Source organism: Stegodyphus dumicola, chromosome 9 (assembly GCF_044657685.1).
Source record: "Stegodyphus dumicola isolate Sdum_Otavi_A_Nest chromosome 9, ASM4465768v1".
Taxonomy (NCBI): Eukaryota; Metazoa; Arthropoda; class Arachnida; order Araneae; family Eresidae; genus Stegodyphus; species Stegodyphus dumicola.
In genome coordinates, this window is record NC_140776.1 from 8,560,911 (window position 1) to 8,586,342 (window position 25,432).

Sequence of the window (25,432 nt, forward strand, 5' to 3'; positions counted from 1 at the left end):
ATATAATAATCAAATATTACAGTAAATTAACTCAGAAATGCGAGTTTCTTATACAAATTACTTTCCTGGTAAGTTAAACGAGTTTACCGGAAGAAAATGCAACCACGACCAAGTCTTAGAAACGCTTAAACGGCCTTTGCTTTATAAATCTTCCCTTATTCGACATTTTCCGCTTTAGTCGTCGCTTTTTGGTGAAGCAAACCAAAGAAATAAATATAAAAGTGCAAGCTGACATTTTGTTCTCGGCAAGTTTTCGAATCAGCAGACACTTCAGAATTTACCAAACGAAGGTGTGCTGGTGGAACCCCCTGAAGTGAAAGAGAAGAGAGATGCCTCCTTCTAACAGCACCCGGGGTTAACCAGTAGGGAATTGTTTCATTCAGGGTGAGTAGCAATTCTGGAGGAGTAACGGCGAAGTTCCACCTGAAAGACAGTTCACTTCCTGAACGGGCTGTCAATAAATCTCAATGAATCGGAGTAGGGAAAGGAAGAAAAAGTATTCCGTGTTGCTACGTTAAAGGGTGCTCCTACAGTGGGAATTGGCTGGCCACTGATTTACTGCCCCTCCGTACCTCGTGAGAAACTCGTTAAGTGTTAAACATGTGATCAACGTGAATGTTATTGATGTTGCATCGTATTGGCATCCCTGCAGCGCTTTGTTTTCCGCTTCCCTTCGCAGATGTGGTAAACAAAACTAAATTGGATTCGGAAATTGTGGTTGATTGTTAACTAACCACCCGCTTAGTTCGGTTATGGAGAAACCAATGGATATAAGGTAAAGATAGGTAAAATTTAGTTTATAAGCTTGCCATCAATGAGTGGCAATATCTTTCTCGAAGCATTGCCTATATAATTTACTGTAAAAAATAATAATAATAAAAAAAAAAATCCGAATCTTTCAAATTTTATATTATGCCCAAAAGAGCGTTTTTTTAACGCTTTGTGTGTTACCTTTATTTATTAAATATCACATTCTTCGTACTTAAAGCACATAAAATTACATTCAACAACAATATTGCAAAATAATCTTAAATTGAGCATAGATTTAGAATTTCCGATACACAGTCTCGCGCGCTGGAGATAATTTTTTTTTTTTTTTTTTTTTTTTTTTTTTTTTTTTTTTTTTTCCCGTTTAGTGTTGCCATTGCTCGCTTTGAAATCGTTGAGTTTGTTGATCAAAAATTCGTTCAAGTTTTACATAATTTTAAACAGATAATAAGACAAATTCGATATTTAAAATTCGGGTTTCCAAATGCCCATGTTCGGTTGGAGGACTACGTTATTCAGAATTGGATGGCTCTAAGTACCGTTTTTTCTTCACAAGGCGAGAAAAAATTATGTATATTCTTCATTATTTAGTTTCTTTAAATATAATATATGGCGATAATATTAGGTGGAAACAGTTTGAGAAATGAATCGACGCAAAATGCAGTTTTGAAATTAATAGCCTTTCTCAGATAACGCGCGCTCTGGGCTGAAAATACTCACGTTTTGCGAAATTTAAAATTAATTAACAGTGTTACCGTCCTTTTAGTATTATATTTTGTTTATAACTTTCCAAACCGAGAAATAAATTTTTTACAAATTTATGCAATATTTCAAATAATATATCCCAAATACGTATTATCTAAGAATAAACAGCAGTCATAATGGAAATGAAATGAAACTTGGTTCTAGACTCGGCAACTGTACTGGGGAATACCATTTTTAAGACAGGAACCGACATTAAAAATGTAAGGGGGGATAACCAATAAGGAAATTTGAAATGAGAATATACTGAAAACAAAAGAAAAGTAAATAATGGAAAAGAAAAGTGCGCTGGAAATTTCTTTAAAACAACCACAAGAACTAAATTAATAAATACTAAATAAACTAGGTTTTATAATAAATCCAAATTTTATTACAAAAAAAAACTGGACCCCAGTTTTTACTTGGTATATAATAATCTTGTAACATAGAATAAAAATGGGACAGTTCTGGATCTCCCGTTCTACTGAGCCATCAAAATCGGACTTTTTCTGAAACGGCATACCTATTTTTTTCATATTTCGATTGCAAGACTCAAATTATGCCAAACTACCAAATTTTATAAAAATATCGCACGAAACTAATCGTTTTAAATAGTTTTAAACCTTAATGTGTATCGGCGCGTTTTGAAGTTCGTCACGTTTGTTATAAACGATATTAGTGCCAAATGTTCTTTACGCACAATGTTAAAAGGCCATTTACTTTGAAAGCGGTGCAAGTCCATTTTTTGACAAAAAGTTAGTTAATGATAACAATGAATGAAATATGCTATGAACTTTTTATCTATGAACAGTTCTCCCCTTCAAAAAAGTCCTTCAAAATTTGCATCATTTTGTCAATGTAAATTTACGTAGTTAATGAAATCACAAATATAATTGCTTTCAAAGTGGTGTGAGTGCACTTCCCCTCAAAGACATAATATTTAGTTAGAAAAATTATCCTACATTACTTATCTATTTCGTTTTTATATGTGTGGCAACACTATTAATGACATAAAAATTTTCATTCATTTGCTGGATTCTTGGTACTTCGCCCATTTATTGTACAGTATTAAACTTACTAATCTATTCTACTTGTTCACTTAACTTGAAGTAAATATTAAATACGATTACCTCTAACATTACTAATTGTTAATTTTATAACAAGTGTGCATTTTATATTGCATTTCGAAATGGATAATGTAATCTTAGAACCAGTCATTGATTCAGGTAGGTATTTATAAAATAAACTGTTATTTTGATAAATTTACTTCTACATTTTAATTAATTTTAATAGTTTGAAAAAACAATAAAAGCAATTTCAATCATAGACATTTGGTTTTTCATTATTAGGTCAGAAATATAAATAGCAACCCTCGTATTAATGTTGTTAAATTGCAATTCTAGACAGAAATATGGCATTTGTTAGGAGGCCATTAAAAAGTATTTCATTTAAAAAAAATTCAGAATTTAAGACAATTTTCTACAAAAGCAAACCAATCTTTCCAAATAAAAAATTACGACACAGAAGAGATATTGTTAATTAAAAGCACACAAATTTGAACTTTTATTTTGAATTAAATTTAAAAATTCCTTAACATCCTCATATTTGTTTCGGACTGTGTATATCCTGACTGAAGTCCTGTTTGCGTTCGTACAGTAAAATGGGTCTGATGCACCACGTTTTTATCCGGTGTAATTTATCCAGTTTGATAAACGTCTTTCTCCCCTTAATAGGGCGTTAGCCCAGAAGGGCTATTAATTTCAAAACGGCATTTTGCGTCGAATCAATTTTCAAACTGTTGCCACCAAATATTATTGACATGTATTATATTTAAAGAAATTAAATAATGAAGAATCTGCATGAATGTGCCTCACAATCTGAAGAAACAACGTTACCTAGAGCCATCCAATATAGTCCTCCAACCGAACATGGGCATTTGGAAGACGAATTTTGAATTTTGAATTTGTTTTATTATATCTTTTAAATTTTGTAAAACTTTAACGAATTTTCGATTAACAAACTCAACGATTTCAAAGCGAGCCTTGCCAACACTGTACGAAAAAAAAATTTTTTTTATCTGCACCGCGCCAGACTGTGTATCGGAAATTCTAAACATATGCTCTTTTAAATATTTTGCGATATTGCTGTTGAATGAAATTTTATGGTTTAAATGCAAAGAACATTACATTTAATAAATAAAGGTAACACACAAAACGTTAAAAAAAGGCCCTCTCGGACGTAATATAAAATCTGATACCTTTCAGATTTTTTGTTACTTATTCATTTATAACTTTTTTATTTTATTCATTTATAACTGAATTTTGAGTATTTTCATTTTATACCCAGGATATGATTAAAAATATAAAAGGTAATTTATAAAGTGTGTGGCATTCGTACCGCCAACCCTACTGAACAAAAATTAACGCTTCAGGAAGAAGCATGCAAGGGTAACACGCTAATTTCAGTTTCTCGATGATCTAAATCAGCATATCTCCCTAGAAATTATTTTGATACCTTAGATTAAAAAAAAACCATTTTACAGGTTATGAATACCAGCACGTAAACTGCTTAAATGTATTATATAAACGATGTAGAATTCGCAATTTCGCCGAAAACACGGGACGAGAGGAACCTATTTCGTTCAAAAATGGATTTCGGGGTCAACCTAGCACATCATATTTTTGAAGAGAAATAATTTTATCAAATTTTAATCCTAAATGCGAATAAGAAAGCAGTAGAAATATCATACCAAAATATTAGTCAATCCATTAGTCAGCTGATCTTCCTGTACATCCAAAACACTATAGGCTAAGAACGTAATCATCTCTATAATTAGTTTCGTGATATACAATCATAAATATTAGAGAGTTTTCACACATTTTTGTAACGAATTTTCAAGATTTATATATAAACAAACTTCAGAATTTTATTTTATAATATGTTCACTCTGTAATTGAACTATCATATTACATCTTGATTTCCAAGATAAATGTCCTTTTCTTAAAACATCAAGGATGAATTTTTTCCCCTTTCTTCACAATCTTCCAGAGTCCATCCAATGTTTCGTGATGCCGCTTATAAAAAGCTTGTTTTAAAAAGTCCAGATGCACAGTAATCCATAAAAGACACACATAAAGGGACTTGGGTGGGATGCATTTAAAGGGAATAGCTTCGATTCCGTTTTCATTTGTGATTGTTTTCAAAAAATCGAGCAGTAGATTTAGAGATATGGCCTGACGGAACTTAACACGGTGAAAACTGTTTGGATAAAGATATGGAATTTCTGCTATAAAAATAGGTGTTTAAACATATTTCTGATAGTAATACGAATTAACTAATTTTGACATTTTTTTCACCTTTCCTTATTTTAAGTTTTCCGTTTTAAGAGAATCTAATAATAACTACAAAACCTTTACAAAAACTTTCCTTGTTTTCTCTGAACCAACATATCAAGTCTTTTTTGGCAGTAAATCGATCTTTCTCTGTTGTAATCAGATAAGTATATCCAAGCCTCATCCATTGTAGCTATATATTTTCATTTTCACCAGCCAAATAATTTTCATACAGAACATACCAGTTTTATGACGAGAAACATGTTTCGGCGTTAGGCGATGAACGTGAAGTTTTTATGTTTCGATTAGCTTTAAATCCGATTTTATAATTTTGTTCACAGCTCCTACAGAAATACTAATGGATTTTGCAAATTTTTTTGCCTTATTCCCCGTTAGATGTAAATTTTGACGTTTCTTTCCTTTCATATTAAGTATGTCACTTATTTTACGTGTAGAAATATTAAAAGTATGCTTTTAACATCTTTGTTTAATAATAGAATAAGGGTATTTCTCTTCGGACAGCGAAAAAAAAAAAAAAAAAGCGTCTTATATCCCTTTTTTTTTTCGGCGACATTTTAAAGAAAAGAATACATTTAATGCTGCAGACGATAATTCAACCTTATTCCAGTTTGATGCCAGTCACGCTTGTACTTTTAAATATTTAAATTCACGGAGAAAATCAAATTCGTTACAAAAACGTGCGAACGCCCTCTGTACAGTATAAATATAAACGCCACAAAGCTACATAACATAAATTTGGAACAGGAATATTATACTTAATATACGTAATAAAACAGAAGTAGAGTATACAAAATACAACATGGCTGGTGACGTAAATTTACAGCAATGTCACAAGTGTATACATACTAAGGGTGCATCATAACCCCACATAAAGTGTAACTATAATTCAATGGACACATAAGAATTAAATTCAAAATTAACAACCTATAATTTTATTATTAATATATTATTTATCTGTCAGACTTTTTTTAGTGAAGTGTTTTTGTAATTAATTTAAATTGCGCTGTGATAAAAATAAATAAATATTGGCAATAGGTGATAAACATTCATTGTCATAAAAATTAGGTTTGTGAAAAAAATAATACCTGGTTTATAATTTTTGAACTCGCCGCATAAAATAGATAAGTTTTCGCAACAGTTTTTTCAGCTGAGGCTTGTTTAATTAGTGGCTACGTCATATAAGAAACCGTCGCCTGAGAAGCTAGACGACAGTTATGTTAATAAATTGTATCAATTTGTACTCTTGTAAAAAAAAAAAAAAAAAAAAAAAAAAAAAAAAAAAAAAAACCCGATTTCCAGCTTATCATAAATTGCATTCACAAGAACGAAATAAACACTCTTCGACTAAGGACTTTCAGTGTAAGATTCAAGTAAATTTTTATGTTAAGGAAAGAAAACTTTCGTTTTAATTAAATATCTCTGTAACTATTCTTACATTTACTTAATCAACTGAATCGTAAAAGAGATACTTGCAGACTCTTCTTACATCGGTGATCATTTCTAGAAGATTCGTTAATTGACAAGCAGTTCTTTGGGAAGTCAGTTCAGCAGGCGGTGGAATCCAGCCGATCCTTCTTCAGCGGGTGGTGCACCTGCATTTCGCCCGATGATTGGTTGCCGACGTTTCTATTAAGGGGAATATTACGTTTAATTGGTGGGGAAGCTTCCGAAGTTCTTTCTTTACGTGTTAATTAATTAGGAAATTGCAAATTGGGAGTTCATTGAGTTATAACTTATGAGAGCAAGCTGCAGAACACAAATGGTAATTTGATTCCTAATCGTTCAATGACCCGTAAACTCGTGGAAAAAGGTAAGAATATGCCAAAGTCTCCTCTGCCACTGAAAGAGAATTATAAAATGTTATACATTTTTATCAGGACCATCTAAACATTAAAAACCATGTTTCGACCACGGGAAAGATATCAAGAAATCGATAATAATACCTACTTCGGCAAAACATATTACATAAAACTTATAAATTGAAAATTAACTTCTCGTGGGTGCTTTAAAATCTATATATGAATGTTTTCTTATATAAATTAGGCTAAATTTTAATACGAATTATTTCTAGCATGTGTATTTAATGTATCTACCGTTGTATAAATACCGTTTTATTATTCATACAGCGTATAAAATTAAACATAATTGAAATACTGTTGCTTACAAAAATAAAACTATATAAATATTCTATTTTTACCAAAGATTCTCAACAAACTTTGATACAAAAGGACTCAGAATTTTGGATATTATTATACAGGGCGAAAAAGAACGCACTCCTAAGGTATTATTTCTACAATCTCTTCTGCTGATAAAATTTCAGTGAAACAAGAGCATTCTCACCCTGGTGTGTGTGTGTATGTGTATGTGTGTACCAGTTATTTGCATGTTTCATTGAATCCAAGAAACTTAGTCATAGTCAATACACTTAAGATATGAAAACTAACAGTGCAAATGCAACACATTAGTAAGAGCTATTAAAAGATTAAAAGCTACTAAGTTTATTTTTTAGCTCCAAAGGGCGTTAAATCAGAAGGTCTATTAAAATTTCGTTTTGGCATTTTGCGTTGACTCACTATAAACGGCGAATCACTTTTCAAATTGTTGTCACCAAATATTAGTCCTGTGTTATATTTAAAGAAATTAAATAATGAAAAATCTGCAGAAATGTATGTATGTTTCTCACATTGTGATAAAATTACGGTACCTAGAGCCATCCAATTTTGAACAGCGTAATCCTCCACCGAATATGGGCGTCAGGATGCCCTAATTTGGAATTTGTCTTATTATCTATTTCATATTTTGTAAAGCATTTATGAGTTTTTGGTTAAGAAAATCAACGATTTCAAAGCAAGCCATGATAGTACTGCATGATATAACTTTATATTAAAAAAATAATTATCAATTTAATGATTTTTTGTTTTTGTATTATTATTTAACTATTAAAATTATAAGGTATTTCTCCCACTTCCCTAGCGTGCCTTCGTGGTGTAACGGTAACACGCTGGGCCGGTATTCCAGGGGTCCGTGGTTCGATTCCTGGCGAAGGCGGTTGCATATTTTTCATCTTTTCTGCTTCCAATTAACCTAATGAGTCTACAAAATTATTACGAATAATAGCGGTAGGAGTGGAGGAAGTAATGTGTATGGTCCTAAAACTGCAAAGGAAAATTGTGAATTCGTTATAAAATGTGAAATTTGGAAATATCCCATTTATATGAAATCAGGGTTCAAAACTAAAAATGATGTTAAAAAACACCGAAGTACTAAAAAGATGAAAAATACGTTCACTAAAGTAGAAAATGATATTCAACTGTGTTGTCTAAGTTCTGGAAGAAACTCTGTATGTAAAATTTAATAAAATCGTATAGCAGATCGATTACCTTCGTAAAATACAACAGATAAATAAAATTTATAAGAAAATAATTGAATACGCAATAAATTATAAAGTTTGGAACTGCGAGTGAAGTTAGTAATAGGGTCTGAAATAAAGTTCTAAAATTATTAATGGTAAATCTACGTGAACTACACTGACTACCAATAAGTATTTGGACACCACACCTATGCAAATGACGAGATCTGCGGTCCTAAGGTACGTCACGGACTACGCCGGTATATATCGTGTAGGAAACAGCATCGGCTTTAGTAGCATGCAAGATGCCTCGCAGTTCGGAGCTCTCGGATTTCGAGAAAGGGATAATTATCGGGTATCACAAATGTGGCCGATCCTTAAGGGACATATCTAGCGATCTGAAGTACCCAAAATCGACAGTGGCCTATGTGATTAAGAAGTGGAAGGTGAGCGGTGAGGGTTCTTTGGAGTGACGAATCGAGGTTCACCCTTTACCGTTCGGATGGCAGGGTCTGGGTTTGGCGTCTACCTGAAGGACGTCTTCTGCCAGAATGCATTGTGCCAACAGTCAAGTTCGGAGGAGGTGGAATAATGGTCTAGGGGTGTTTCTCTTGGTATGGGCTGGGACCCTTGGTCACCATTCATGATAAGCTCAACTCCGATGCCTACTGCACTATTTTGGATGACAATGTGCTTCCTACGTTGTGGCAGTTTTATGGGTTGGACCCCTGTTATTTTCAGAACGACAATGCCAGTTGTCATGTTTCGACGTTAACCAAGGCTTGGTATGGTGCCAATGGAGTTCATCTAATGGACTGGCCTGCCCAGAGTCCAGACCTGAACCCTATCGAGAACCTCTGGGACCAGTTGCATCGCCGAATTCAGGAGTGCACTACCCGTGCAAAATCGGTGAAGGAACTTCTATGTCTTCTCCAAGCCGAGTGGAAGAAAATACCACTAGCTGTCATACAAAGACTCGTGGAAAGTATGCCGCGGAGGGTCCACGCTGTAATTACCTCTCGTGGAGGCTCTACCAACTATTGATTTTGAATAAAATTATTTTTTTTTCTATCACATGTGTCCAAATACTTATTGGTAGTCAGTGTATTACATCATGTAAACTAGACAAACGATCTTTGACATTACTGAATCATAAGGGTAGCGTTTATGTTGGACTTCATTCTTGTAGTTTTCGTAAATATACTACTGGCTATTAAAACTGCAGCACCGTGGAAGAAAGCATATAGAAAAAGATATTTATTGTACGTAAACACTATGGCATGAAGACAAAATGTTTAAATTTGTAAGCAGTTTGGGGGCTTACAGGGGTGCAAAATTAGTAGAAAGCACTCCTAGCAGCTAGAAAGGTCCTTACCCTGTTAGGCATGGAGTCGAACTGGGCTTGGATCCTAGAAACAGGCATCTCATTCAATGCTGCTTATGCCACACTTCATCAACCGTATTAGCTGCAGAAGGGTGGCGGGCCAGTCTCTCAGCAGCCTATGACCAGATGTTTCCAATGGGTGACAAATCTGGAGACCGTTCAGGCCAGGGAAGCAATCGAATACACTATGTATCGAGGAAGGTCAGAACACGACGTGCAACATGTGGTCTGGCATTATCTTGTTAGAAGATGGCGTTTGGCAGGCCTCGAAGGTAGGGCACAACCAATGGACGTAAGATGTCAGAAATGTACCGATCTTTGTTCAAATTACCGTCGATCCGAACTAGAGATGTGCGTGTCGTGTACCGAGTGGTTACTCAAACCATCACACCAGGTGCAAGGTCCCTATGCCGATATCGAGCACAAGCAGGCAACGTGCGATCTCTTCGGAGCCTCCAGACACATCTAATAACCATCAGAATACTGCAACCAAAACTAACTCAGTCTGAAATAAGATTTCACCCTCAACGCACTTGCTTTTCTACGCTTTGGCTTAACTGGACGGCAGTTTTTCTGCTCCTTCTTTCTTACTACAAATTTATCAAAAATGTAAACTTTTGGAATAGGCATAAATAATGTGCCAACTTGTTTATGGCTGTAACATATTTGCTGAAATAAAAGGTGAATTTAATCTACCTCCACTGCCAAATTAGTATTCATTGTGGATTGGAGTTTCAATACCTCTAAGCCATCAAAATTCTTGCTGTTCATTATGGATTCAACAGCCTGCATTCGACTACAGAGTCTATTACATATATTTACATACATAACATTTGATGGTTGCGAATCATGACTTTGATTACATATATATTATTGATTTGATTATAAATATAGACAAGTAGTAGTGTATCTCATTGCATATATTTGTAATTCAGTTCTTTAATTGGGAAATTAAACAATGACATTTAATAACATCAGGTTGTTTAATAATTTAATATCTAATGAGAAATGTGTTACCAATGGATGGTACTTTCTAGCATCTGTTTAAATTTTAAGTTACCTACAATGCCCTAAATCAAATTTAAACAAAACTAAACGAAACCCTAATTTTCAGGAAGAGACAAGTAAAGATATTTAGTAAACAAGCAAGCAAAAAGGGACTTGCAAATTAGAAATTTAACAAATTCAAACGGTTCAAATTTAGCATACTTGCTATCCCCTTAAAACTCACTACTGATAGCAACACCCTGCAGCTTATTATAACATGCATACACATAAATATTTCGTGTACAAGAAAGGATGAATCCTAGAATATAATGTAGTGAATAAATCATAATATACAAACACTGTGTCTACCACCTCTTTACAATACTTGTTAATGTTACCTGTATATCTCAGAATATAACTGAAATATCAATATAAAAATATAATAAACTTAATAATACCCAAAATACAATAAATTATATTGTAACAAAACAAACTTTAAAAAATCTACAAGTCTCAACAAATACCGATTCTCAACCCAACAGTTCAGGAATTAAGGAAATATCTCAAAGAGTATTTTATTCTGTATCTCACTTTTAGTGCTATATAATCTTCCACATACTTTATATAAATAAAATCTATAACATAATAGGTATTAATACTATATGTAATAGTTCTCGATGTAAAAAAGATTAATTATTAATTTCCGGACTGTAAAACTTCCATCTCTGTGAATAAGTATGAATATACTCATATACACGTAATTATAAGTATCTATTTATTAAGTAACACTAATTTAATGAAACGAAATCCCTATAGAAAAAATATATAAAAATACCATTTAGCTATATATATATATATATTAATATTTTATTATTACAAAAGGATTTTCATATATGATGTCCAAGGAACATAAATTTAATTAAAGCGATTAATTATTGGAATAAATTTGAGTCAGTGTTTTAGGTATAAGTTATTTAGATTTCTATTGTAGAAAAAATACTTTAAAAAGTGTATATAAATATTATTTTGAACCGTAAAAATGCTAAATAGTAAAATTAAAAAGTAAAATTTAAAGTACTGAAAAGTACTATTGTTATTAACTGTAGATTATATAATATAAAAATAATATTTCGTACTGACCATTTCCTGTATTTACAATGCCAAAGGAAATTTATATAGTGCAGTATTTAGCAATGTAAATAAATCTTATATGCAGCCTTATGCAAACACAGTTTAAATTACTGTCATTGCAATTAAGCGTATATGGCACCTATACATTTGTTTTCAAATAGTTTTATTTACGTTAATATCTATACAAACAGATAAATTTAGTTCAGAAAATTATAACTACCATTTCCGCAGTATAACCAATGAAAGAAAATAATGTTTAAATGTTACTCTAACTATATTTTAAAGCAATGCTAAAACAGTGCCCTTACAAGACTCACGATTTGAAAAGCTTTGGTTTTATAATTTCTTGTAAAAACTTTCAATTTCTTCTGCAAAATTCATACCCACGTAAAAATTAATACACCTAAATCAACTGATTATACAGGGAAACTTACCTAAAACAATCAACTCCACAATTCCAGATAATACCAGTTTCTTGTAGCCTTACAAAACTATCAGTTATTTTAAGTAATGTTATTTAATTATGTTCCTGATAAATGTGTCACTGTCAGAGGTGGTCATTTAAGGAAATAACCACTATATGATGTTTCATTTAACGTAATTTTTTAAAATAAATAATTCATTTTTTATACTCCCAAGACTTGACCATTTAATATTACATAAACTCTATTCATTATTCACAAATCTATTTCTATTTCAAAAGCAATTTATGAAAAATTATTTGAAATTTTCTTTATCAAACTAATAATAATGAAAATTAAAATATGCATAAAAATAATTATGTGTGTTTTAACAAAATAGCACAAAATATTGAATGTAACAATGTGGTTTTAGTCTCATACTTGGTATAGTGGTTAGGGAAGCCTGACTGCGATACCGAAGGGCCTGGGTTCAAATCTCGGAGAAAGCATATGGTTGTAACTGTCCGTCCCTTCATAGGAGGCGATGGTGGCCCACGTATTAGGTGCCTTCATAATAAAGAGACCACCACATCTGGCTTTGTGTAGATTAATGGACTGTGTTACACTGTAACTGCTCACAATCTGCTATTGGAGAAAAAAAAAAAAAAAAAAAAAAAAAGCTTGTATGTCTTGTTTACCTCATTCAATAGGTAATAAATACGTTAAACATTTCACTGTTTACTTCATTAATAAACCTTACCTTTTTTAATCACGAAATATAATTAGTACATTCTTTAAGACATAAAAAAAAACATTCTTTTTGCTCGCCCACATCACATTAGTCGAAAAATTGAAAATTGAATCATGCAAGATCATTTTTAAGTATATGCTCAAATTTATTAGCACATAAAAGCATGATAAAGCATCTACATGAACAAGCTTTAAAAAGTATTTCTAAATTGTAATCAAAAATGCAGTTTCAGTAGAATGCAAAAACTATATTTGTGCATTTCATGTAAACATATTGAGCCAAATTATCAATTTATTATGTCAAGTTATGAAATTATCACTAATCAGTCTTTAAGCACATTGCTTTCTAGGATAAAAGTAAAGATGGAAAACCAATTTCACGCACAGAAACTCCATTTCAAATATTTGATCAACTATCAGCCAAGTTCTCTCAAACATTAGACACGATTACACGTGCATGGCTTTAGTGGTATTTGCTTTTATATTCACAGTCACTGCTCGTATTTTATTAATTATTAATATCTAAACAGTAAAACAGTAAAATTTGTAATATAGTAAATCATAGTAAATTATTTCTTGCATTACTACAGCCTACTATCCACGAAGACCATAACACAAACATTAACAAGAACGCCGCCATATTGCTTGTTTGGAAAACTTCTGAGAGCGGTGTAAGGAGGGGAATTTTTTCCCTCGCGTCAGCGTTAACACGGAGAAAAATAGTTTTTCGAATTGTCAATGAACGTGGTAGCGTTAAAGAGATCATGGTTGATACCGGTGTTTATTTGTAATATCAGAAATGTAAGTGGGTATGTGTGTGTATTCAGAGAACCAACTTGCGGAAAACCACCTTCCTAAGATGAATGCCTCTCAAAGAGACCAGTTTTTCTGAAAGCATAAGTATATTTTGGTATTGAACAGTCCTTCTGCAAGACGACGATACACAGAGAAAATTCTGCAAGTGTGGCTGGTCGTCTTAGAGAGATTCATTTCGTAGAAGCAATCTATTAATTTTATTGTTTACAAGAAGCCTATTAACGTCAGGTAGACAATTAGCATAAACCCATATAAACCAACAGAAGATTTATTATTATATTGATACAAATAAGAAAACCAGTAAAAGTTCAATCTAAACCAATGCAAACCAGTAGAAATTTCTGACATTGATGTTGATTGCATGGAGGTGTCAATTGATACCGGTAAGAAAAACCCACAGAGATCAAAAGAAACGAGTAAAAGTCAGTAGAGACCAGGAAAAATTCTATAAGTACCAGTAGAAAGATTCACTGGTTCCTATGGGGCATTTTGAAACCAGTAAGAAAAATCCACAGAGACCAACAGAAACCAGTAAAAGTCAATAGAAACCCACAAAATTTTATGGGTACCCATAAAATGTTTTACTGGTTTCTTATGGGGCATTTTTAGCAGGGCTGTTTTTGAAAAAGAGTTAAGTTCTCAGTTAAGGGCTATGTCTTAAAATAACAAACTAAATGTTATTACTATATTCTTTGTCTGTTTTTCTTTACCTACTTTTTGAGAATAATTGTAGTTCAAACTGGAATATGTCAATTAGGAAGACATTTATTCTGTTATTAAGTAAAATTACTGCCTAGATAGGGATTGATTTATATGGAATTAATTTCCATATTGCGTTCTTTGAATAAAATTTTACTACTCTGGTTTTCGTATTAAGTAACTATGAATAATATAATTAGATAATTTGTTAATTCTTTATTATTGTTCTGGCATTTACCCTTGAGAATTTGTGAAGAATCAATTTAAACAGTGACTACCTTATCTAATTGCCTTGACTGGGATTCAATTGTGTGGTCATTTCCAACTAGCTAAGAACAAAATAAGATTTGGTACAAACTACGTTGTTAATTAAATAAAAATTTAAGAATCTATTAAATAAAATACTTTGTGAAACTTACGAATGAGACGCTAAACATTGGGCAGCAAGTATTTAACAATTATTTTATATGAACATTTTAAGAGTGTGTCTTTGAATTAGCAGATTTATATTCAACGCAAATATTTGCATGTAAATAACAACACGTACGTTTTTTTACTGCAAAATAGAAACTTTGATAAATATGAATATTGATTACAATCGGACTCTAGTATATTGAACTTACAGACATTCTAATTTAAGAGTATGTTCTGATATTTCTTTACTTTCAAGCAATGAACTCAAGACTTTAGTGACTTTTTGAACATTGAAAGAACAAAGTAGCACATGATTTTTAGAAACAACTTGGAGGTTTCTAATAGCTTTCAGACGTGTATTTTTTATAAATATGGTTAAAGGCAGCAGTTGTAACTGCCTAGCAGACGTTGCGAATTTTGATTATGTAATATGTCATTTGTACATATATGTCGCACAAAAAGCAAAGAAGTCATTGATACATATTCTTTGATTTTTGTTACAATTTACTTTGGCTGATACAAAATAAATGTCGGTGATCTGGCAGTCCCCCCTGGTTGTAGTGGTTGCTGATAGTAAATTTTATTTCCACTGATCAGGTATTAATTCCGATTCGTTTCACCTTAGCACGAAAGCCTGGTCGGCAGCGAACGAACTCTACAGCAAGTAAATTAAAATGAAACTGTAAAATACAGATAGAGTAAAGACTATTGAAAGGAAAACATATGAACAATAATTAACAAGTCGTAAAGTAAATTGCTTAAAATTAAAATTATTGGAATATCTTGGATATTACAAAACCTCTGAGCTAAACTGAGTAAATTAACTGAATTAGTAACATTAAGTTTTAAGATGGTGGTAATGCAGCGAGTTATTATGAAATAAAAGTACAGGATATGAGTTGAAATTCAGGATACAATGCAAATTAGAAAAGCTGAAATTGCAACTAAAATTAAATAACGTTAATAAATATAAGATGAAAAAAATCTGAAAATTTTCAGATTTTATATTACGATCAAAGGGGCTTTATTTAACTTTTTTGTGTTACCTCTATTTATTAAATATCATGTTCTTCGCACTTAAACCATAAAATTCAACTCAACAGCAATATCGCAAAATAATTTTTAAAAAGTCTATCTTTAGAATTTCCGATAACAGTCTCGCGCGCTGGAGATAAATGTTTTTTCTTTCCCGCACAGTGGTGTTCTCTTCGAAATCGTTGAGTTTCCCAATCAAAAACTCATAAATGCTTTACAAAATATAAAATAGATAATAAAACAAATTCCAAATTCGAGCTTCCAGATGCCCATATTCGGATGGGCTATGGTAATTACATTCATAAAAAGGACAGCCTTCTATTTGTGCCAGCTCCAATTTTATGTTGTATCACTTTTTCCAAACCGCCCAAGAGGTAAGTAATTAGGGTCTTTTTTTTTTTAAAGTGATTTTCCCAAATTACAGGCCTATTCCACTATCAAAAATAGATTCATAAAACTTAGAGCTGTACCATATATATATATACACATATGCTACATATCATACATAATATATGCAGAAGCAAAGCTTAAATAAAAATAAACGGTTGTGACGTATTAACTGAAATTAATTGGTAAATTTTTCAACTTTTTTATGTGAACATTTTGTATTAACTTTGTCATTTTTATGTTTTCTATAATTATTTATTAAGTTATCAAGCAAAAATTTTCTAAACGAGTTTGTAATTCTTACAAGTCATTCCACAAATGCAAGAATCTGTTAAATTAAAGTTAATTCAACCTAACTGTATGCAAGAATCAAGATTGTAGAGACATTAGGTTAATGGGAAAAGCCGGAGAGATAAAAAATATGCAACGCCTTCGCCGGGAATCGAACCACGGACTTCTGAAATACCGGTTCAGTGTGCTGACCACTACACCACGAAGGCAAGGTAGGAAAGCGGGTGATATACCTTATAAGATAACTTATATAAAGTACCCAATAAAATCCCTTTGTTTTTTCGCCGTTATTAATTAGCTGGCCCTGCATTCTGCCTGCGACCTTTTGCGGATTGCGCCTTTGGTCTGTGAACTCTCAGTGTCATTTACGCATCTCGAGAATTCTCGAATTTTCGACTTTCGAGAAATAAATTGACTACTCATTCATGAATTCTAGATTTTGAAAAGCAAAACGCTCAGAAAGACGTCATCACTGCCGACATAATAATGTGAAAGAAATTATTACGTTGTAAATTGAAAGATTCTGCGAAGTAATTTTAATGAATACTTTGAAGATCAGACTTGGTCCGATTCATCAAAAACTCTATTAATTCTTCTTTTAATATAATGCTTGAAAAAAGGTCATAAATAAATTACGGTTTAGCTCATTTATATTTCGAAGTTCTCTAGAACGCTTCCTCGGCTTCCACAAACATATCCACTCGACATTAATCTTAATCCTCACGGCAAGGTTCTTTTCTTGAGCAAAGAATTGCTCACCCCTCCAACGTCCCTTTAAAAGAGTCATCTGCGGTGTGCATCAGCTTCCCATTAAGTACAGATGGACTCGCAGTATGGAAGGTACCCCCAACACTTCCTTCCATTCACTTCGCCAACACTTTTTTCAGAACCCAAACTCCGACCGAATGATCAACGAGCAATAGAAAAGTGATAACTGCATTTCACTCACTTGCGGAAATATTCAAAGTGAGGCGATTATTCACTAGAATAATGAACTGAATGCTATTTTCCACTTTTTTTTTTTTTTTTTTTTTCCCTCGCTCTCCACTTCAACTCCACATTAAAGCCAGATAGGATGGAAAAGAGGGAAAAAAGTGGTACGAAGAAATGCCCCATCGTTTTCTTTTGTGGAGTGGTGATTTATTATATACCAAAATCGGTTATATATATGTGGAAGGGAGTTAGTTTCTGGCTTTTCACTCTTTTCTTCCCCATGTTTTTTTTTTTTTTTTTTTCGTTTATTTTTTTTTTGGAATTCTTTAGTTTCGATGGAGCCTTTTTTTAGCGAAACGTTTTCTTGGCGAGAGGTTCTGCCTCATTACCATGTCCGCAATGACACGAACACAAGCGGGGCTTGGCACATTAATCGGAAAATCATTTTTCGTCGCCAAGCCGATTAAGGACAAGGAGTCGTTATGCGACCCTCCCTTTATCCGAGTAAGGGGGGAGGAGAGCCCTTACTCCAGAATTTCCTGGCAAGCGTATCATTTATTTTTTTTAATAGCCATTCCCCCCTTCCCTCGGCAGCTCAAATCTCTGCAAGAGGCTTTTAAAGAAGCCGCACATTTTCCGTTTTGGTGCAAGCCATTAGGTTTATGACATATCCATAAATGGATCTATAAATGTCGCTATTCAGGCACAATAAGTGAACATTGTTGGTAAACTGAAAAGCGATGAGCGAGCGTTTATTAAAGGGGGAATCCCCCCTTCCTTATCCTGTTGTCTTAATAAAAGAGGGTGACTCTTCTTTTCGTGGTGCTGGTTTTTGTTTATGGTGCTTAAAGATTAAAAGCAGGTAAATACAGACAATGATATGCAATGAAATTTTAAATCTGACTAATTTTTTTCAATCTTTTAAAGTTTCAAGTAATTTTCACTTCATCGTGCTAATTTTCATCAATGTATCAATGATATAATACTCTTGTCTGCGTACGGGTTCGTAAGGGACTGAATGCACAAGTCCGATAATAGGTTGGTAAAAGTTATTCTGATCAAAATATATATATCAGAACTCTGGAATCTTCCTCAGAGATATTCTTACAAGTATTCACAATATCACGCAGTAACAATTAGTAGTTATACTTCAAACTACTAAAAACGTTAAAACACAACGCAGTGTAAAGCGTATCTGAAGAGAAAGCTAACTCGGATACAGTTCACGCGGAACTAAACAACTCGCAACAGCAATAAATAAGCAATTGAACTCGGATGCTCTCTTTCTGCCTTTTACAGTTTTCAAACGGTCGCGAGAAATTTCTAACACTTTCTGCTTCTCGAGATTTCTAGAAATCAATGAGAGGATGGAATGACGGTTACAGCCAACATAGTGGTCAAGTACATTTATTCAGTTTCAATACAAATTACCCAGCTATCCATTTACTCGATGTTAAATGCACGTACCCCTGTATTCTTACTCTTCTAACCTAGCCTTCTCTTAAAACTTGTCTCGCTCTGCATTGCACGGGAAATGCAACAATTTTAATTATAATTCTACTAAACTTACCTATCTAAATACGAAATTCGTAATAATACTATACAAACGGGCCCACCAGGTGACGCGCGGTAAAGTTGCTGAACACTGGTAGCTCGGTCTGAGGTTCGAATCCCGCGAACGGCTGGCTGTATGTGTGTTTTCGTGGTTTTCCCCTTGTGTTAGGTGTATACGAGCCATTTCCCTTAGAAAGTCCTTCCCAAGGACATCCCTCCCATTAGGCAGATAGCTCAAGAGTGCTTTGCCATAACCAAATAAACCAAATCAATACTAAATAAAGTATGCCAAAAAACGTTTATAGCTTAGCCTTTCCCTCCGAGTCCTATTACATTACTTCGCCTAAACGTCATGGTGAAAATTCATGAAGCCGAAAGCACAGACTTCGTAAAAATCATAAGGTATTTTCTCCCACATTTTCTCCCACCTCCTGGCATGCCTTGTTGATGTAACTGGAAGTATAATCGACGCGTAATCGAGATGTCCAGGGTTCGAATCCCGACGAAGGCCTGTACACTTTTCATATCTCCTCCTTCAAAATAACCTAAATTCGCTACAGTGGCGCCCAAACTAAAAGGTGGTGGACGATAATTCGTCATCACTAGGATTTGGCAAATGGGTCCCCTAATCCCTAGTCGCTCTTTAAAAGGGGGAATATATAAAATATTTTCTACCTCTTTCTAGCATGCTTTCATGGTGCAATTGATAGCACACTCGGCGCGTATTCGAGAGGTTTAGGTTCCAGTCGTGGGGAGGGCTTTGCATATTTTTCCCATCTCCTGCTTCAAAAGAACTACACTGCTGGCCACCCAAATTGCAACACAAAGAAAGACAAGAGATATCACAACAAAATTTATTTAGTAGATAACATGTTGACCAATTATCAAATGATTAAATTTATTGACTTCTGTGAAGTGTGGTTCCTTCCAGAATCAGTAGCCAAAGTAGCCGCCATTGTTGGAGATCACCGCTGCTACACGCCTCGGCATTGATTCAAAGAGACTTTGGATGTGTTCTTGGGGTACAGCAGACCAAGCAGCTTCCACACGTTGCCAAAGTTGATCTGGTGGGGCAGTTTGGTATGTAATCTGGGTCAATCGTTCAGCAACCATGGACCACATATTTTCTATCGGCGAAAGATCCAGAGAACGAGCCGGCCAGGGAAGTAATTCAATCTGGCGATTGACGAAGAACCCTTGGACAATTCCAATACCGCCCCATACCATAATACTCGGTGTAGGACCAATGTGGCGGTGCATAACGCAGCTGTTCAGCATCCCCTCTCCACGGTGTCTCCAGACTCGAAGCCGACCGTCGCGGTGCTGCAAACAGAAGCGTGACTCGTCAGTAAAGACAATTTCATTCCATTCTACCCTCACATCTTTCTTTCATCACACCATTGGCGGCGGAGACGTCTGTAATTCTGCGTCAAAGGTAGACGAAAAGCAATGGACGTCTTGTGCACAGACCACTCTGCTGTAAACGGCGTCGAATGGTACGCGCAGACACTGGATGATGCGTTACAGACTGAATGTGCTGTGCTATGGTTCGTGATGTGACTGAGCGATCCGTCACTGCCATGCGCACAATGTTCCTGTCATCACGTAAAGTGGTTTACTGAGGAGGATGCGATCGAGCACGTCGGTTCATCGTACCCTCCTGCATCCAACGATCACATATCCGTATTACAGTTGTTTGGTTTCGTCCAACACGACTACCGATTTCCTTGTAAGATAATCCACACTCTCGGTAGGCCACTATCCTTCCTCTGTCGAACTCGGACAAATGATGATCGCTGTTTACTACGAGGCATAATTGATTTTTTTTTTTTTTTAAAGAACCACAAGAAAAACACAATTGCCGAACTTGAAATCGTAGAAAACTCCAAGCCTTAAATAGCGCTTTGAAGTGGCGCCACAGACGAGCATGATGTGCGTCTGCATATCTCACCTCCGCTAATGCATGTTGTAAATTTCATGTTATTTGCATGCTTCCTTCAGGGTGTTGCATTTACGGTGGCCAGCAGTGTATAATGATTCTACAAAGAATTTGCGTCTTTAGACAACGCTATTTTTAGTTCCTTTCAGTCAAAATGGTGTTCTAATACTCTCTTTCGTGCATCTGAAAACAAATATTTTCAGTCAGATAATTTTATAAACACGAAATAATTATACGTTGGTACTGTTGTTATATCAGTGTTTTTATACATAAAACAGTGTTAAAACGGACTTTGTTCTCGTTAGATAACTAAATTTCATGCATATAAGCATAAAGCAAGAGATGCAAAAACAAACTTTGAAAACTGAAATTCTAAAACTTCGTCCAGTCTCTTTTTTACAATGTTTCATTTGCTGTATTTTTATTCCATTAATAATAATGTACTAATCATTTTAGTGCATATTCTTAAAATAAATTTTTCCTGGAAAATTTGATCGCAGTTAACTTTTTTTTTAAATTTTAAATTCTAAGCATATTTTCTGTTGCATTTTCATAAAAACAGATCACTTTTATGATTCAATTTGAATAATTATTTTTAAATAACACTGTTTGATTCGCTTTAAATCTAAATAAACCGGTTGCATTTTTTATTAAACCGAAACTGCGTAAAAAGGATATAGAGTGTACATATTTTGTCACTATACAAACTGCAAAAATTAAACGCTGTTGTTACAAGCTACACACTTGCATGTTGATGCATTTGTTTTTAATAACCAAAACCCATCAGTGACCTTCTCATCACCGAGAATGTTGGCTAGGATATTCCATAGTGAACGATTGAACGACCACATGACTTCCTTGTACGGAATATTTAATTGTAAAAATTTTTTCCAGCATTTCATTTAAACTTATTTTCTGGAATTTCATTAGAGATAGATTTTTTCTTCAATTAATTCAATTCTGACTTCGTGGCAAAGCGAAAATACATAAAAACTTATAACTCCCACTTCCTCCCACTTCCCTAGCGTGCCTTCGTGGTGTAACGGTAGCACGCTGGGCCGGTATTCCAGAGGTCCGTGGTTCGATTCCCGGCGAAGGCGGTTGCATATTTTTCATCTTTTCTGCTTCCAATTAACCTAATGACTCTACAAACTCCAAAGATAATCATTAAAAATTGAAAGATATTAAAAAAAAAAAAAAAAAAAGCAATTCGGCCAGCAGGCAAGAAGGCAGATTTTTCGGTGCACAAAACTAAAAGTTTCCTTTTGGTCCCATCGGCAAAAATACACTGAAAGTGCAGAAAGATTTAATTCTCTATTCTGCTAAGTTTCAAATGTAAACAAATATGGTTGCTATAGTAAGAAAAATAAGACCTAGGCGCACTTGAACAACTTTTAAAGTGTTGATAATTCTACAACTATTGCATTCAGATCAACTAAAGGTATATAAACCTTAATCGTAGGATAAGAATAATATAAGTCAATCGTTTTAAAAGCAAAAAATGCACAATTCACTAACACATACTAAGAATGAAAAAAAATTGAACTCACCCAGCCGAGTAACAGAGTGGATATAGTATATACATTCAAGTTACTTTAAAACAATTTTCGGAATTAAACTTACTAACTATGGATTCACTCTTTTTAGATAATTCTACTAAAATTAATCTTAAGAGATAATATAATCAATATTTCTTTAGTAAATAAATTATTATTAACTTACTTTGCAGCTATTGCGCAAGTAGTAGAATAACTTGATTTCGCACTAAGTGAATTTAAGATCATACAGCATTATATATATATATGTACTCTTTTGGTTCGGCCGATTGCAACCAAAATGGGATTTGCACAACTGCATGTTATAGCAGTCCTATATTCAAGATTTCAACGTTTCTGAGGCTACTCGTTTTTGAGTTCTGCGAGATACATACATAGGTACGTATGTACAGAAGCCACGAAAAAATCTCTCCTGAATCCATTATAAATCAGTTTTATAATTTGTTTTGAGAGGGGGGGGAATATTCTTTTATACTGTACTTACGTACAGGCAAAAACATCGTTAAATTGCATTCGATAGCGGTCAAAATAAATATTTTCGTTGAAATATGGCACCTGGAATTTTTCATGATTACTTCGTACAAGGAAGTAAAAAAGGAATGTAGAAAAAGGTAGTATAAAGAAAGTACACTTTCGATTTCTCTCCTATGCTGTAGTAAACATAGCACAGATACTATAAACTTATTTTTTTGCCTATTTATGGGTATTAAATAATAATATATTTTGTATACTTATAAAATGTCAATAAGTATGTAAGAAAAAATTTCGTATGCAGTTATTTTCACTTCAAAATCAATACCGAAATGCTTCAATATTATACATTTTAACTCCGAATAATGACTTTATTTTATTATTATTCATATCCGGATAATGTCTCCCGTCGGATATTGTCTTTTAACATGTCAGTTATCTTTTTTAATGCGTATGTTTCTGATGCGTATGTTTTACTACATAAACCTCTCCACTATGAGAAATTGAAAAATTGCAATGACAATCAGTATAAATCACAAAGGCTTTATTACCTGGTAAAAATAGCATAGCCTTAGACAACAGCAAAAAGCAAGTAAAATTCAAATGATTTAGCATTCCCAGAAATGCAGAGGTTGGTGTCATTCTTGCTTTGTGCTAAACTGCCCTGATGTGCACCAGAAGATCTGCAGCTGTGCTCGAAATCCATTGGATCATGACATTTTCAGACCTATCTTCTCCCACATGCATAACAGTAGCTGATAAAACTTTCTTTTTATGAAAAATGGGTGATCAAAAGACAAAGCAAGTGATTTAACTTACTGGAAACTGCATTTCTGGCATGGAAACAATGAAATATTACATAGAACTAATAAAAGTCATGAGAAATTTAAGAAATAAAAGATATCCGGGAGAAATATGCTGTACATTAGATTACAGTCAAAAATCGTAAATCTGTTGCCTAAAGCTATTGGCAACTCTGTTACATTAACACAGGAGTATTATGCTGTACTTCCCTTTAAAAAGTGCAATTAAAGGTGAGTGAAATAAAACCCCTAAATCCAAGAACTTTGCACATTCCAGTTGACAAATACTATTATATTTTTTTAATTATTTGACACCAAAGAGCAATCAAAACCAAGTAACTGTGCCAAAAATGTTTAACAATGATTTGACATGATGCTGTTAAAATTTTTTTAATTTAATATTTGCTACTAAACATTCATCAGAAATGTCCAAACCCATCAATCAGGTAGCATATCACTGAGAATGTTGCCTTCTCTGTAGTAAGATAACTTAATGAGAGATGACCACAACTATACCCACAGGGAGAAAACTGCATAACCCATAGCCTACCCATGGTTTTGAACCCATGAATTGGTATGGCAGCTGCTTCACCATTAAAAATATTCAAAAGTACTTAAATGCTGCATATAAATATCTTTATGCAACTATTAACAGAAAAAAAAATTAAAAATATGATCTGAAGGTTAAAATTAATGATATAATGAATAATTAAAGAATACACGCATACAAAGTTTATCTAAAATGATTAACAAACAAGTATATATTTTTTTATCTCAACTTAATATTAGTTATAAGATCGTTGTGAAGAAATTTAACATTTTGTTAAGAGTTTAACCTCACAGATTTTCTAGCCTAGTGATTCTAATTTTATTCCATTAGCCAACTCTGGAAATAAGTAATACGTAATAATTATTGTGAAATGTTGCAGACTACTCAATTTGTTCAAATAGAATATTACTAGTGATTTGACCCAGCTGATATATTTGAAAAAGAAGTCAAATTTTCCTGAGGTAAAAATTTTAAATTATTTTAATAAAGATTAACTACATCAAGCTACAAGTCAATTTAGTTTCTATAAGCAAACTAAAAGCATGTTAGTTTATTCATAGATTACTGCTATAACAGTTCAGTACAAATTAGATTTAAGTAACTGTTGAAGGCTGTATCTCACCAAAAGACAATATGCCTAAAAGTTGACTGGCTATACAAATTTATATAAGATCAAATTTATTACTTCACTTTAGTCATAAAATACAACAGGAATTTAAGATTTTGAAAAAATTGTGAAAATATTTTTAATTCACAACAATATTAATTAAAGCATTTATCATGTAGATAAATCAATGGCAAGCTTGTAAAAATAACACTAAAACAAACTAGAAAATTTCTATAAAAATGCAATACATTATCAATTATCAATGTTACAATGAAACTCACAATGCGAACTTACTACAACATGATCATAATCTTGTCCTAATTCATGTGAACCAGCTACCATTTCTCTCTCAGAAATCCATTGCATGATGTCATCAACTTCTCTGTTTAGAGAGAAAAGTTTCGAACCTTCATCAAGCTTAGCTCTGCGTTCAAGGGCCAAATCTTTCAAGCCTGCATACAATTTATCTACCTGGGATTGCCTCACAATGATCTGGTCACTGAAAGATGTCAT

The 25,432-nt window shown here is 33.4% G+C and overlaps 1 protein-coding gene across 1 annotated transcript; it reads right to left on the reverse strand.

The window, feature by feature from the left end:
• Positions 1 to 5,805: 5,805 nt before the first annotated feature.
• On the reverse strand, positions 5,806 to 25,432 carry LOC146995297 (spectrin beta chain, non-erythrocytic 1-like). The gene is made up of 3 exons (XM_085824493.1): positions 25,214 to 25,432; positions 12,556 to 12,759; positions 5,806 to 6,701 (listed from the first exon to the last, which is right to left on the reverse strand). The coding sequence occupies exons 1-2, from the start codon at positions 25,430 to 25,432 to the stop codon at positions 12,568 to 12,570; spliced, it is 411 nt and encodes a 136-aa protein (XP_085680619.1). The 3' UTR covers positions 5,806 to 6,701; positions 12,556 to 12,567.